The sequence below is a fragment of the Diadema antillarum genome, unplaced genomic scaffold (assembly GCF_040938485.1).
Source record: "Diadema antillarum isolate AM-2024a unplaced genomic scaffold, OU_Dant_1.0 seq00000593_RagTag, whole genome shotgun sequence".
In the NCBI taxonomy this organism is placed as follows: Eukaryota; Metazoa; Echinodermata; class Echinoidea; order Diadematoida; family Diadematidae; genus Diadema; species Diadema antillarum.
Window position 1 is genome coordinate 724970 of NW_027271524.1, and position 16238 is coordinate 741207.

Here is a 16238-nt window from a genome sequence, read left to right on the forward strand (position 1 = left end):
ACGTCTTCATTGGGCCAAGCCCAACATCGAACATCGACGACTGAGTAACGTTTGCGTATAAAAACGTTAACTGCGTGAAATGGCTATAAGACAACGTCAGAATGACGTCTATCAACATCAAGTTTATTCAAATCAAGCTTTATTCTCCACTCATGGGATTGAACACCCTCGTCAGCCATACATGGTTTTCAAAGGGATCCACACAGGTTAGAAATGCAAACATGCATACAGTACATACATGTTTTATTTACAGTTACAAACAGTAACGGACGAAAGTTAGATTTCAGACACTAAAAAGAAAAAAAAAATACAAACACCATTTGAAACACAACATATTATCTAAAGGGGAAAACAAGGACATGAAGGGCCTAATAGTGAAAGTAAATTCTAAAGTTGGAACGGCTGGCGTTCATTATCGTCTTCGTAAGTCTGTAAATCCACTGAAAAAAAAGCAAACATATAACTAAAAATTCCAATAAACGTTTGACAGTGATTTTCATACAGAATCGTTAAACGGCGCAGGGGGACAAGATCTGATCCAGCATACTATATTTACATACCTTCAGGGGATGTTGTAGTCAAAGCAGCTGTTGAAACCTCTTTATCTGGTGGTACAGTTAAGAAACAAGGTAAAGTATTGTATCCCCGATCAATATATAGATGTTTGCCGGATTGGCTACTTAATTATCTATTTTATTTGACGTGAGTATAGGACCTGCGTCATTATTTATGATAAATATAAGTAACGTCTTCACTGGGTCAGGCCTATGCAGCGCCCCCAACGGGGTTAGGCCAAGCCAAACATCGAACATCGAACGCCTGAATAACGTCTTTTTATTAAAAAGTATATAATTATTGAATAAAATGTCTATAACAGAACGTCGGAATGACGAGTTTCAACATCGGTTTTATCAAATTCAAGCTTTATTCTCTATTCATGGGGTGGAACACCCTCTTCAGCCAAAGTGGTTTTCAGAGGGATCCATGCAGATTAGAAATGCAAAGATGCACACAGTACATACATAATTTGTTTACAGTTACAAACATAACGGAAGAACATGAAAGTAATTCTAGACACAAAAGGACGAGGTTACAAACGCAGTTTTGAAACACAACATTAAGGACATGCAATAATGAAAAAATTCTAAAGTTTGGAGCGGTCCGCGCCCATTAATGTCTTTGCAAGGCTGTAAATCCACTGAAAAAAAATGCAACTAAACATTCCAATAAACATTATAAGACATTGATTTTCATACGGATTCAATGAACGGCGCAGGGTAACAAGATCTGATTAAACCATACTATATTTACCTGTACCTTCAGAGGATGTTGTAGTCAAAGCAGCTGTTGAAACCTCTTCATCTGGTGGTACAGTTAAGAAACAAGGTGAAGTTATTGTATCCACGATTAATACGAAGATGTTTGCCGGATTGGTTATTTCGTTATCTATTTTTGACATGAGTATAGGACCTACACGTGTATATATGATACTCTCTAAAAAAGATAGGGTGAAAATTTTCAATCTTGAAGGAGTGAATAACAGAAAAGAGTGAGTTTAAGGTGAAATTGGAGTGAATTTTGTGTGAAGAGGTTCATTTTCACTCATTTTGGAGTGACCTCAAGGATCACTCGAAGATTTTGGAGTGATCCCTGAAGTCACTCCAAAATGAGTGAAAAATAAACATTTTCACTCGATTTTTTTAGAGAGAAATATGAGTAACGTCTCCATTTGACCACTAAAGCCCACGGAACATTGAACGCCCGAATAACGTCAGCGTATTAAGATACATTGAGTGAAATGGCTATAACTGAACGTCGGAATGACGATTTTCAACATTAATTTTATTCAATTCAAGCTTTTTTCTCCACTCATGTAATGATACACCCTCGTGAGGCAAAGACTGGTTTTAAGAGGGGTCCACAAAGGTTAGAAATGCAAACATGCATACAGTACATTATACATAACTTATTTACAGTTACAAACATAACGGAATAAAGTAATTTCAGACACAAAGAAAAAGATTACACAGTTTTGAAACACAACTTCTATTTAAAGGGGGAAAGGGGACATGTAAAAATAAAAATAGATTCTAAAGTTTGGAACGGTTGGCGCCCATTAACGTCTTTGCAAGTCTTGTAGATCCACTGGAAGAAAAAACCCACACAATCAAAAATACCTTCAGAGGATGTTGCAGTCAAAGTAGGTGTTGAAACCTCTTCATCTGGTGGTACAGCAAAGAAACAAGGTAAAGATATTGTATCCACGATCAATACGAAGCTGTTTACCGGATTGGCTATTTAATTATCTTCTTTTTAAACATGAGTATAGGACCTATATGTATCTCTGCATATTTGTGTGTATTTGTATATGTGTGTTAGTTTATTTGTCCGTCTGTTCATATCTATGATTGACAACGATTGCTTCAAGAAGACATAATAATATGCTATACAAGTCACTGGTTCGTCACTTACACTAACACTTAATGCGACATTTACTTTGCAAATCAGACTCGGAACTACCAGTTTCTTAATGACCCCTTTTCTGTATGACTGTCATCTTTTACATTATACTTTCTAGGAAATCTTCAAAATAGTGCAATCAATACTTTAACATGATTGAGATGAACAGCTTAAAGAGGACTAATCTAAATCTTTTGAAACTTTGTGCAAAAAGCATCAAAACGAAACCTTAACTAATCATGTTAGTTGTGAAAATTGCTTCGAAATCTCTTTTAAATTGTCTCAGAAATATAATTAGCCAGATATAAAATTGTTTGATTTTCGAATGCTCAAAACGTATTCAGCTCAACTTGTCAGCTGCCTTTTTAAAATTCATTCGCTTGAGGTATAATCTTCTATCACCGACAATTTCAAACACAAACGAAAAAAAAATGTACTTCTCTCTGTCATAATCTGTCACAATCAATTTAGGAGCAAAAGATTATGACAATAACAGTAGAAGTTAATTATACCACCTGTCAATAGCATAAAGATATCTTTTAATTTCTCAGATTAACTTTCCTCCCAAGATTACAGATAAATATAGAGACCTGTGTATAATGGACGCGGACAGCTCTTTATTTCTTTGAAGAAAGTCATCAATGTGAATTATTAGAAATATCATTTGCTTTGTTTATCCCATGCAAGATAGGAAGGTATAAACTTCAATATCTGTCATTTTGAACAATAGAATTAACTAACATTAAGGACGTAAATGGTAAGATTCGACAGACGTTACTAGTGCATTACACATCGTTATCGCGCCTTAAAGATCTAGACCTTATACGCACCGTTTTTTTTTTCAAGTAGGCCTATCTATATTACCTGTCACCCCTGTTTCGACAGAGTAGTGGCAGCGGTAGCCAGTCATTGTTTCCTCACACCAGCCTCCGCCGCAAGGGTTGCTGAGGCAATCTGTAAGTTACAAGAATATCATTGGTTTTAGAGTTATAATGTACCGATGCTGGAAAGTAATAATGCCCTTGTTTTACGCTCTTTATTCGTTTATCTGTTTGTTTGTGGGGGGAAGGGATTCTGAGCATGTGTCAGTATTAGATGATCCCACTTGCGCTCTTAATTATTAAAAGGTCGCTTACCTGTATGGTTAGTCAGGACAGGATATCAATTTTGAGTGCGATCGCTCTCGTTGATTTACTTGGTATTGATGTGTTATATTATTATGATAGGAACTCATCGCATTTCCTTCAGCTCCCCCTACACACACATAGGGTAAATGCTGCAGTCACAGATGGAACATTGAAGACATTTATTTCTACAACATACCTGGTAGGCATTCATACGGATACCGTCATTATGATATTTTGATTTGTAAGAGCTATAACGATATAAATGTTTCTGTTTATTTTAATACCCCTGCCGAACGGGTAAAAATGGTGGTGGCATTCAGAGCATTCATAGATGCTAGCAGGAAGCCATACGTAGTATAATAAGATAGCACGCCTGCACAGACGGTAAAAGAATAATGAAGGTCTTATGTCTTTGCGTGTGTATAGAGTACGTCTACGAGCGGTAGGGATTAACTGCTGCGTGTACTGCCTTGCATTTATCAGTTGCACTGAAATACCCAATACACAGATATAGACATATTTGTATATTCACAATATATTTCTATGCATATATTTGTATTTAGTACAGTATATAATAGTTCGCATATACCCTTCATATCATGATTGCCACTAAAACCATTTGTAGGAGCTATAGTTTTGTTCGCATGCTTTTTGTTCGCGTGTATTTTTAATTTTAAGTGATGAATTCAATCGCTCGCTTGTTTCTCTTCGCTGGCAAACGCATTTATTTGATGGTAAAATCCATCAATAATATATCTTATTCCCAATGGATCAATCTTTGCACAGGGAGTCACAAACCACGTAACAGTGAAACAGATTGTAATATGCTAAAGTCTTACACAATCCCCCTGGTCATAATATAATGCATCATAAAATTTTAATATACAGCGGTATCAGGATATTGATATTTAAGTTCTTTTCCTAGTTGGAATATTTCTAGGTCATATCACTCCTGACATGTTTCCCCACGGCACGAAAAGAAAGAAAGAGAGAAAAAACACCTATCAGTCATTAACCAGCGCAATCCTTGTAAATACGAAATGAAGCCGTTGTTGAGAGTGCGAGCGTGAGGTAAAAAGAAAGTATTCGCAATGACATTATCACTGATTACAAACATTCATACAATTATACAGATACATTTTACTTTTCCCAGATAGTTCCTTTAGTGTTTTCACCACCGTCTAACACAGAGTCTTGCTACAAGTGTATATACTATTATTTTAATAAACATGTTGCAATAAGTGAATATATAGAATGAGTAGTTCAGAGAATTGCAACTACTACTCACAATTCTCTTATCCAAAGACACTACCTCTAAGCGGGTTTCGAAGTGAGTATATTTTTGTTTGGAAGTCAAAATGAATGAATAGCTTGAATGGTTTATTGATCATCAAACTTCGCAGCCGAATGGCTGAATTGCGTCTGATGCACAGGGATAAAAATACAGTGAGACAAATATACATATACAGAACACGAACAAAATACAACCATTACGACAACAACAGCAAGCCAACAAATCATCAGTACATCAATAGTGGCAATACATACAGGTATATAGATCACAATTACAACAAAGGCAGAGTTGAGTGAAAAAAAATCAAACCTGGTTTACATATTATGTACCTTATATCCTCCATTTTTTTGAGGAGAGAGTTTTATCCACTTTACTACAGTACTACATTTCACATTGCCTAAAACTACTGAACTGCTTGGGTATAGAAACTGGAGAGACATTTACGCTGATCTTTTTCTGACCTTTGACAGGATTGGCTATTTGTTATTATACAATACCTCATTCTGTGATGAATTGCATGAAATCTTGATGTCGCGTCTTGCATCGTACATGTATATGACTAATTGTTGACAGCAGAACTATAATTTCCTGCCATTTAATAACCATATTGTTGCAGCAAAGTACTATGTCACTTATCTTCAGTATTTGAATTAATCGTCATATTCGAGATCGGGTATCTTTTCTCCATATATTCGTGTTTTTGTTTTAGTCCTATATTTGATTGATTGAATAATGTGAGGTATCGTTTTATCTACAGAAAAGAATCGATCTTTAGAGAATGTTCAATCTTGTTAATCTGCTTGGGCTATCTTGAAGAGAGGTAAAAGAGGGGGTGTCGAAGGCAAAGAAAAGGTGATTTAGAGGTGGATAGTTCAAAATAGGAGATAGGAAAGAAGATAGAAGAGGAGGAGAAAGAGAAAGAAGGCAAAGACAAAAAAGAAAAACAAAGAACGAACGAACAAACAAATAAACAAACAAACAAACAAACAAAGAAACAAACGGAAGAACAAATATGATATATGAATGTACCTCGAATTCGACAGATTCTCTGACCCGCTGCAATGCCAAGCCTGCTTTGCCTTTGATGGTAAAATCCATCAATAATATATTTTATTCCAAATGGATCAATCTTTGCACGGGGAGTCACAAACAGCGTAATAGTGAAACAGATTGTAATATGCTAAAGTCTTACACAATCCCCTTGGTCATAATACAATGCATCATAAAATTTTAATATACAACGGTATTATGATATTAATATTTAAGTTCTTTTCCTAGTTTGAATATTTCTAGGTCATATCACTCCTGACATGTTTCCCCACGGCACGAAAAGAAAGAAAGAGAGAAAAAACACCTATAAGTCATTAACCAGCGCAATTCTTGTAAATTACGAAATGAAGCCGTTGCTGAGAGTGCGAGCGTGAGGGGAAAAGAAAGTGTTTGCAATGGCATTATCACTGATTACATATTCATATACAAATATATTTTACTTTTCCCCGGATAGTCTCTTTAGTGCTGTCACCGTCGTCTAACACAGGTCTTGCTATACAATACTATTCTAGTAATCCTGTTGCGAGAAGTGAATAGAATGAGTAATTAAGAGAATTGTAACTACTACTACTCACAATTCTCTTGTCCAATGACGCTACCTCTTGGCGGGTTTCGAAGTTGGTACATTTTTTTTTTGTTTAGAAGTCAAAATGAATGAATGATTTGAATGGTTTATTGATTTTACTTCGCAGCCGAATGGCAAAATTGCGTCTGATTTACACGGAAAAAATACAGTGAGACAATATAACTTGCACATACGAAACACGAACAAAATACAATCATTACAACCGCAACAACAAACCAACAAATCATCAGTACACCATTAGTGGCAATACATCACGTATATAAATCATATTACCACAAAGGCAGAGTTAAGTTGAAAAAAAAAATATCAAACCTGGTTTACATTTTTACCTTATATCCTCCATTATTGAGAGGAGAGAGTCTTTACCACTTTAGTACTGTACTACATTTCAAATTGCCTAAAACCCACTGAACTGCTTGGATAAATAAACTGGAGAGACGTTTACTCTGATCTTTTTCTGACCTTTGACAGTATTCGCTATTTGTTATTATACAATACCTCATTCTGTGATGAATTGCATGAAATCTTGATGTCGCGTCTTGCATCGTACATGTATATGACTGAATGTTGACAGCAGAACTATAATTTTCTGCTATTCAATAATCATAATTTTATTGTTGCAGCAAAGTACACTGTCACTTATCTTCAGTATTTGAATTAATCGTCATATTCGAGATCAGGTATTTTTTTCTCAATGTATTCGGGTTTTTTTTTTTAGTTCTTCTATATTTGATTGATTGAATAATGTGAGCTATCGTTTTATCTGCAGAAAAGAATCGATATCTAGAGACTGTTCAATCTTGTTAATCTGCTCGGGCTATCTTAAAGAGAGGTAAAATAGGGGGTATCGAAGGCAAAGAAAATGTGATTTTAGTGGTGGATACTTCAAAATAGGAGATAGGAAAGAATATAGAAGAGGTGGAGAAAGAGAAAGAAGGCAAAGACGAAAAAACAAAGAACGAACAAACAAATAAATAAATAAACAAACACACACACAAACAAACGGAAGAACAAATATAATACATGAATGTACCTCGAATTCGACAGATTCTCTGACCAGGTGGTGCAATGCCAAGCCTGCTTTGCCTTTGGCAGGGGCGAGTAGGCGACCATGCGATCAACTTTGGGATGGTATTACCCTTGCAGCGCCGGACCATCGGTAGAGTGTAGTTGAGACCGTAGCGGTCAGCATGGTCATCGAACGATGAACTACATGTGTCTTTTGTGCTACTACATTCCGATATTTTGTCTGATGGGAACCGAAATAAAATGACACACACACAAAAAAAAAAACAACACAAAAACATGCACACAATTTGATAAATCAGCGATGACTTCTTTTTTAACGGGAACAATTTCTTTCTTTCTTTGTTTTTTTTCATTCATTCATTATTTCAGCCTCATTCAAATTACGTAGGGTAATTCAGACAGAGGGACCTGCTTCACAACAGAGTCATGTGACATTAAAAAATGTTCCATAATTATTGGCTTCAGCAATATTGGGAATGACCACTGGAAAATACAACACAACATATACAGCGACCATAAATAAAGTGCACTTTGAAGTATTATATCAAAGGATGAAACCACTTTTGAAAGAGCAAAAATGACTATTTATAAATACCACTTGTTTATATGAATAGTAAATAAAAAAGAAACAACTTTGTTAAGAAAAATTACAGAGGAATCTTATTCAACAGGAACCATTTGACCTTACATATGTTTATGACCTTATATATGTTTATCATTTACACATTAATTCATTAATTTCCTGATTTATTCAGTCTCCATTTTAAATACGCAGGGTAGCCTCGTTCAGAGACGAGATTTACAACAGAATCCTGTGACTTTAAAATACATTACATAATCAAAAACTTTTAGCAATATGGGAAATTAATGAACACACATAAAACAGCATAACAGAAGAAAACATTGAAACGTGTAAAGTATTGCAGCAGCTATCATTTAACATAACTCAACTGGGATGTGTTACAAGGACAAACTCATTGGGTTCAAAAAAATGTTGGGTAAAAGTATTGCACACATAAACTACATGAACAAATGAGTATGATAAACAAAACATGTAAAAAGAACAATTGAAACGAAGATAATAAACGACCATCATGTTTGCAGAGAACTATTCGCAAAACACGAAACAGCAGCATTAAAACTTCTCACTGCTAATTTAGGGCTAGCAGCATACGTTTTATGAAAAGCGCGGTATAGCTTTGACTACAAATAGTACAAAAATGTAAATAGGAAAACATGGAGTGCATATTAAAAGTTTGCGAATTTCACATTTCACATTTGGAGGTGTTAGGAGTCTGTGATTACTGAACATAACTGGCAGTTTGTATGAAGAACAAGCAAGCATGCAAAATATGAAAAAGATCGCATTTCATAACCAGCTTTTGGATTTGAGATATATACAGAACAAGGAATTATTCGCAGCGTATCTGGTGTCAAATTTCATGTGTGTATCAAACACAACATGGTGTAGATATGTCGGCGCAGGTCCATTCTTCATTTTATGAATCAGACGCAGTACTGGTACACGATTCTCTGCTTTTGTGAAATATGCATCAGATGAGTGTTTTGGACGGAAATCTGATGGGCGTGCACACAGAAGACGACAGTAAGCCAAGTATAGTAGTAATTGTAGTCTAATGAACAGTTCGCTCAAAGACTAGAGAACAGATGTGAATGGGTCTGTAATTTGGCATGTCACTCGAGCATTTTTCTTTTGGAAAATGGTATATTTTTGAAAGCTAGATACCATTTGTGGCCGATCCCTGAAGAGGTTAAGCTACATTATTAGCTCCTATCAGATTCAAAAGGCAATGATGACAATCTAATCCATTAAAGCTTCAGTGCGTCAGTCATTTTGAGCGGGTGAATTCCTTTGGACAAAGGAGATAATGGATACACCACTCAGGGAAGTTGTATGATATTCTGGAATAACTGGAAGTAGTTATTAGTCTAGAATGAAAACAAACGAAAAAGGGAGATGGGGGGATATTGTCAGGGTCATTATTTGAATAGGAACACACACACACAAACACGCACACACACACACACACATACGCACACATACACACACACACACAAGCACAAATAAAAATGGCAGAACCAACTCACAATAAGCTCACATATTCACTCGCCAAAGCGAGAGGAATTTCATAATCTTAATGGACACACATGGGCACAATACAACATGAATACATGACCTCTTTCAGACGCTCAAGCAAATGACATGTTTCCATTTTGTTATGATTACACGCATCTCATTACTAAAGTCCCTCCTTCGTATACAGTGGTCCTATGTATCTTGCTATATGAACAGTAATGTGACTGTTGCAGTCGTTCTCGTAGATATAACGTTCATTTGTAACTGTGTGAATTTTAATTAGTACCGAATTGTTGGCATCTTGCCGGTATAATTTTAATCTATGTGAACCTGTTTCCATGATCACCGTGTACCCTATACATTTTGAGTCTCCAAACTGACACACTCCAAGATGCAAGAAATCACTGGTAAATAAGAATTTGACAGATTGCTAACACACTCCATCCAAGTAAAACTTGTGCTCGCCCCACCAAAATAAAATTCATTCTCTCGACGGACAATAAAGGCTTTGTTACCTTAGAATCGCTTGCAAAATTGCTTCCTTTTAAGTGTTCAAGGACTTATACTTTTGATTTCGAACTCTTACTTTTTCCCATTTTCTTCTTCCACATAACATAATAGAAAAAAAACCACTCAAACGATCTTGAGTAAATACGACTTTACTGTAGAATTGAAATTCGAGGTAATTATGAAATAAAAAGCATGTATGCATGTTTAGAAATCAACCTTCACATGTTACATTATCCATACTCTGAAGAAAGAGGAAATTGAGGAGTCCACCAAAAAAGCATGGCGAGTACTTGTGGACAACTCATGAAATTGACTCAAAACCTTACCCTCTAAAAATACAAATGTTGAATTAGCATTTTAAAGGGCCGAGGAGTGACAACATTTTCAAAGTGTTGATTTTCCTGCTAGATTCAACATTTAAAATGCTATCTTAAAAGTTGGATGCAACACTTCAAAATGCTGTCACTCCTCGGCCCTTTTAAATGTTGATTCAACATTTGCGTTTTTAGAGTGTATAATAATACAAAATTAATAATACAAACAATACAGGACAGATGGGATAGAAGGTACAAACACACACACACAAATCACAAATTAAAAAAAAAATCAGAACATAATCATGGCTGTAAAATAATGCCTACAAGGTGCTATTGAGGAATCGAAATATATAATCAAGAAGGTTTCTTCAATATCTGTAAAGCTGTAAGCATGCTGATAAAATAAAGTACGCATTTCCTGATCTTATAGGATGATGATACCCAAATCCCATTCTGGTATAATGGTTTAATTATGGTTTCATTCAATCTGGTTTTATGGTTTAATGTCGCCTGTTGGTTTTGATTACTTTGCATTAAGAGTAATCTGCCAGAATTGTGATAATACTTAACCCTGCACCACAAAACCAACAAAAAGTCGCCAGACATGGATTTTTACTTAAGGGCAGATTCTAAAAGAGCAGACTCTAAGCTTTAAAATGATATATAATTCAATTCAAATGGACTCTCCTAACCTATATAAATATTGGAAAGAAAGCACACACTGTGGAAAAGTTTGAACTGAGGAAAGAGGCTCTGAAGTACAGCGTCTATTCAAGCGCTTAATCTTTACTAAGCCGTGCTACCTGTGCCATGAATGGGACAAAAAACATGATGTAAATCACTCTAGCAACAACAATGAAGAGATTATCATATTAAGCTGAAATTGAGCATACTCTATAAACACATTCTGTTCAAAATGTCAATTTTCAAAGTAGTAGCATCATCCTTTCAAAAGTAATCAGAGTTGAAAATGAAGAGTGTGCAAAGGATTTTCAAGAAATTAAAAGGGACCTGTATTAAAAAAGAGAAACCATGTCACACTACTCTACCAAAAAGAGGGGTTGTAGAAAAACTGCTGAAAACCCATTTTCCCGTTCAATTTATGATCCCAAACTCAAAAATAATGTAGAAGAATAATAGCTCTTTCAGAAAATGTGGAAAACTCAAACTTGACTCGGTTGACCCGTTTCACCTTTCTAGAGTCCTGACGTAAAATCAAGGGGTGCGACTTTTTGCTTGTTTTGTGATGCACGGTCACATACATGCAGAGTGACGAGGGGTTCACATAATACTCGCGAAATGAATAGGCCTACATATCTCCGTAACACATGCACATTAAGATAATCTGGAAATGATGGTCTCATATCTCACAAGTCTCACATTTTGGCCTGCACATAATTATCGGAAAGGTAAGAAATCACACAACTAATAAGTGAAACGCACTAAAAAAGCTCATTCCACTAAAAGCATGGACAGAGGTATACGTACACATTTTGTTTTTCTTGAATAGACAAACGAGTTCAGTTTCAGCAACAAACAAATGCAATGGAAAAAGAATGTATCAACAAGAGAATACATTGATACATCAATTTGGCTTATAACTACATCACAAAGACATCACTGAACAATTCAAAGGTAAGATTTCACTGAGATGATAATCACAATCTACTATCTTACCCAGTGAAATGATGAAAAAACCTGCGATCACTGCAAGCAATTTCATCCGGACAAAAGCCTTTGCAGGAGGCTGTCGAAGTACGGAACCAACCAGCAAGTTTCAGCATGAGAAAAACAAACAGTCACAGCAGAACAAAAATGCCGTTGTATTTGGTACGTGTTATTTTAGAATTTCCATGTAACAATGCCTATGGTATTCCTATCAATGTAATATCTTTCTTGTCTATAATATTCAATTACTTTATTTCTTTTTTTTTACAGACACTGATTTAAATTGACAACGGGATGACGAGATGACGTCATGGATGTATAATTATAACTCCCTCTATACCCGTCCCCTTCATGCGATTTTCAAATTCAGTCATTCATGGGGCAAACACTGCATGAAATATAGGTTTTCCCGCTCAATTTCATCAGATTTACATTCGCATTTACAATGCGATCATTCAAGTGCGAGTGAATTTGAATGATCACCAAGATCAACATTCAAAAAGGTAACTAGTTCATTCAATTTGATTTAATCAGCATGCGATTTCACGAGTTTCTCAAATAAACGTGTAAAAAGGACGTTCAAATAAAAAAATACACGTGCAGCGCATTCAAATTCCCATCAGCTCGGCCGTGAGGAACGTTTAGGAATTTATATTCACTATATAGAGCAAACATTTATAACATATATGAGGAGTGTTTTTAGTTGTTGCTTGTATTCTTTGTAGTTACTCATCTGTTTCAATATGCAAACTAAATGTACCTTGAAATGGGACTTTTGCTGATAATAGCTAATAGCTCGTATAACTCCACTTTCAAACACATTACACGTACATTTTATTCATACACGACTTTAATTTTTAAGCGGATATCTATCCGGTTGAGTCACATCACAAGATATTCATGTATACTCTACTAGAGATGAGTAGGACGTTAGTACAATGTATGTGAATATTTCTTATATGGACAGAATTAGTAAGTGAGGTATTTGACAACCAGCAAGACTATATCACTGGCAATACCCTTGGGTGAAACAGGCCTACAGCTGAGCCGATTGTGGTAACTTATGATATGGACACGGGGAAGACAGGAATGGAATCCAAATTTTAAATATAGATGTGGAAATAAACAAGAAATTTGGAGATATGGCCATTCCCTATATACGTTACATCAATGGGGGATAGATTGAAAGTGGAATAAAGGTCGACAGGAAAGAAATAAATACAATACAACTAAAATTAACTGAGGAGGAGTCAAATGAAACTTTGAAATAAGAATTAAATTCTGTCACAAGGAAAGAAAGGACCCGTGGAAACGCGTTAAAATTTGTTCATGTGAGTTGAATTCGAATGTTCAAAGTGCGAAGTTGTGTTCCCATAAATAAAACTGAAATTGGTACTTTGGACGTAATTGAACGTCTATCCAGCTGGCATGAAATTGACTGACAACTTTGAGTCGTTAAATTGAATGAACTTCTCTCTATTAAAATTGAATGAAAAAGAATTTAAAAGGAAAGACAAGAAACGAAATTTAATGCTCAAAGAATGAAAATGAACCGTGGTGGTAGATCAGTGAAAAAATAGCTTGAATTTGAACACCTTTTCATTAATTCGAATGCAAATGTGATGAACTTGGGCTCAATGCCGAAGCTTGGATTGAGTTTCCTACCTTTCCGCATACTCATACTGTTAGTAGAAATTGTGTTATATACTGCGGAATGTCAAAGGCTGGGATTACAGAACAAAGCATTAGCTATATTCACCTATGTATACGATATACATTGTAATAATAATTATGCAGGAAATGCTGAAGGAAAAAGCTTGTCTTATAATACTGCGGTGGCTTCAGTAAACTATGCTATACGTGCAACATGGCTTGATATGAAGATCGTATTATACACTCCATATGAATGGAATAGTAATTCCAACATTTAATACGTTGTCACTCCACGAACCCTTTGTAAATCTTCCATTTAACACTGAAAATGTTGGATTCACCCATTCATTTTTTTTTTGTTCTGGCTAAAAATGATGAAATGGTAATCAAACTTTTTGAGTGGAAAAGCCAGTAGTTACAAAAGTTTGGCGGAGTAACAACATTTAACATTTCATTCATGAAATTCTTCCGTCGAGGTGTTTTTATTGCAACTGATTGACAGATTGCCCTACATTGACGTAAATAGGCCTAAGCACTGAATTGATCAGTGTTTTAGTAGTAGCCATGATAAAAAAATCATGGGCATCATCGAGCAGGATTCCAACGTACGACCTCCTACGACCGCCGGAGATCAGGAGGTCGTAGGTTCGAATCCTGCTCGAGGATTATGTAGGTCCATGATTTTTTCATCATGGCTACATATACGAAAACACTGATCAATTCAGTGCTTATTTACGTCGATGGAGGGCAATCTGTTAATCAGTGGCAACATTTAACATGTTGGTATACCATTCCTTTTTCTTTACTTTTTTTTAAAGAGTAAATGATTCTAAGATGTTGGGTTTTGGACACATGACACAAATATAATAAGGTGTTACGGCCATGCTGGATGACACTGCTCACGCCCAGACCACTAATTGCCCCCAACTTACCATAACTTCATATAATCGCATCAAGACATTCAGTAGCAGAGTTCCAAGCTGGAGCTGCAATTAGGCACTTGTTCCCAGGTCCAGTATTATCGTGTCTTTACCCCTTTGCTGAGGAGATCTATCTCACTGTTTCGAAATGTACAACACACGGTTTGTCAGTTTATCAACTCTTATTGATTCTAGCTACTCTTGCGCGCGTTTGTTCGTCTGAAGTTCAGCACTGCAATTTCCAACTGCTCGGCAGATTAAAATTTGTCGTTCAGTAATGAGTTTACAACTGACACTGACGCTCTTTGTTACTACTGTTGCCAGGGAACATTCACTCGACAACTCATTTATTATTCATGCGACTCAATCACATAATGTATGCATCACTTGTGTCGACGGTTATCCTTACAAACAGCTAATTGTTTTCAGAAACCATGGCATGAGTGGAAAAATGTATGAAAGGCGCACCGTGAATTGGACCATTTTGAAATTTTTATAATGACGGCTACAGATTATTATTATTACCTCCGCCAAGGGAGGAGGTTATCATTGTTATTATTACTATTATCATTATTATTTAATTCGGCATTTCAGACATTGCACATGTACATGGATAAACACAAAACACATTTGATTCAGCATAACAAAAATAAGATAAATTATAATACAGAGACAAAGCACAATTGAGAGACCTCCCCCGCCCCCCCAGATTGTGACATAGAAAACAGGGCCGCCAGGGGCAAGAAAAGGTTAACTTAATTACCATGACCCGCAGGTCTTCTACCCCACACCCCAATAACTATGTCAAAATCTGTTCATAAAATAACACTTACATTGTATCAGTCACAATAAACTAAACATGCAGTCATACGGGAACAAATGGGGATATGTTTCATATATGTTTCATTACAGATTTTCATTAATGATGATAATAGTCATCACCAGACCAGGTTCCTGCCTCCTTGAAAGCCCCAGGATTACCACCCCACCCATTCATACCTCCTCTGAAGTCCTATAACCCATTCAGTGTGTTAACTCCACGTTAATTTGTGGGATTATCAAAATGGTTTATTGCTAATAGTGCGCCCTGATGTAATTGCATACAAAAGGGCAAAACAAAAAACAACAACAGCCAAGAGACCGGCGGAGGGAGGTCTCGCGCTCACATGAGTATCGCAGGTTCACCTTCTTCGTATTCTTACTGAAGAAGAAGATAGAAAGGGGTCCCCAGGAGACGGGGCATAGTGCCCTTTTGAACGACTTAAGATGCTATCACATTGGGAATGCTACCTGCTAAGTTTGGTGGAAATCGGATTTGGGGTTTTCAAGAAGAAGCTGAAATTTTGACCCCCAGAGTGGTTCCGAGAAGGGTATACCCGGGTCCGCCATGAACAAACTTGAACTAGCTGATATCACCTATGTACTCAGGCACCCGAGGGACGCGCTATCTGCCAAGTTTGGTAAAATCTGTCATGGTCTTTTCAAAAGAAACTGAAAATATAAACAAAATTTACGCACGACGGACG

The 16238-nt window shown here is 36.2% G+C and overlaps 1 protein-coding gene across 1 annotated transcript in view; it reads right to left on the reverse strand.

Moving 5' to 3' along the window:
- Positions 1-2116: 2116 nt before the first annotated feature.
- Positions 2117-16238, reverse strand: part of LOC139735712 (craniofacial development protein 2-like) — a 59269-nt gene continuing 45147 nt past the window's right edge. Inside the window, exons 2-3 of the mRNA XM_071646460.1 lie at positions 3325-3414; positions 2117-2145 (exon numbers count right to left, since the gene is read on the reverse strand). Coding sequence (XP_071502561.1) covers positions 2117-2145; positions 3325-3414 — 119 coding nt within the window. The remainder of the gene's footprint in view (positions 2146-3324; positions 3415-16238) is intronic.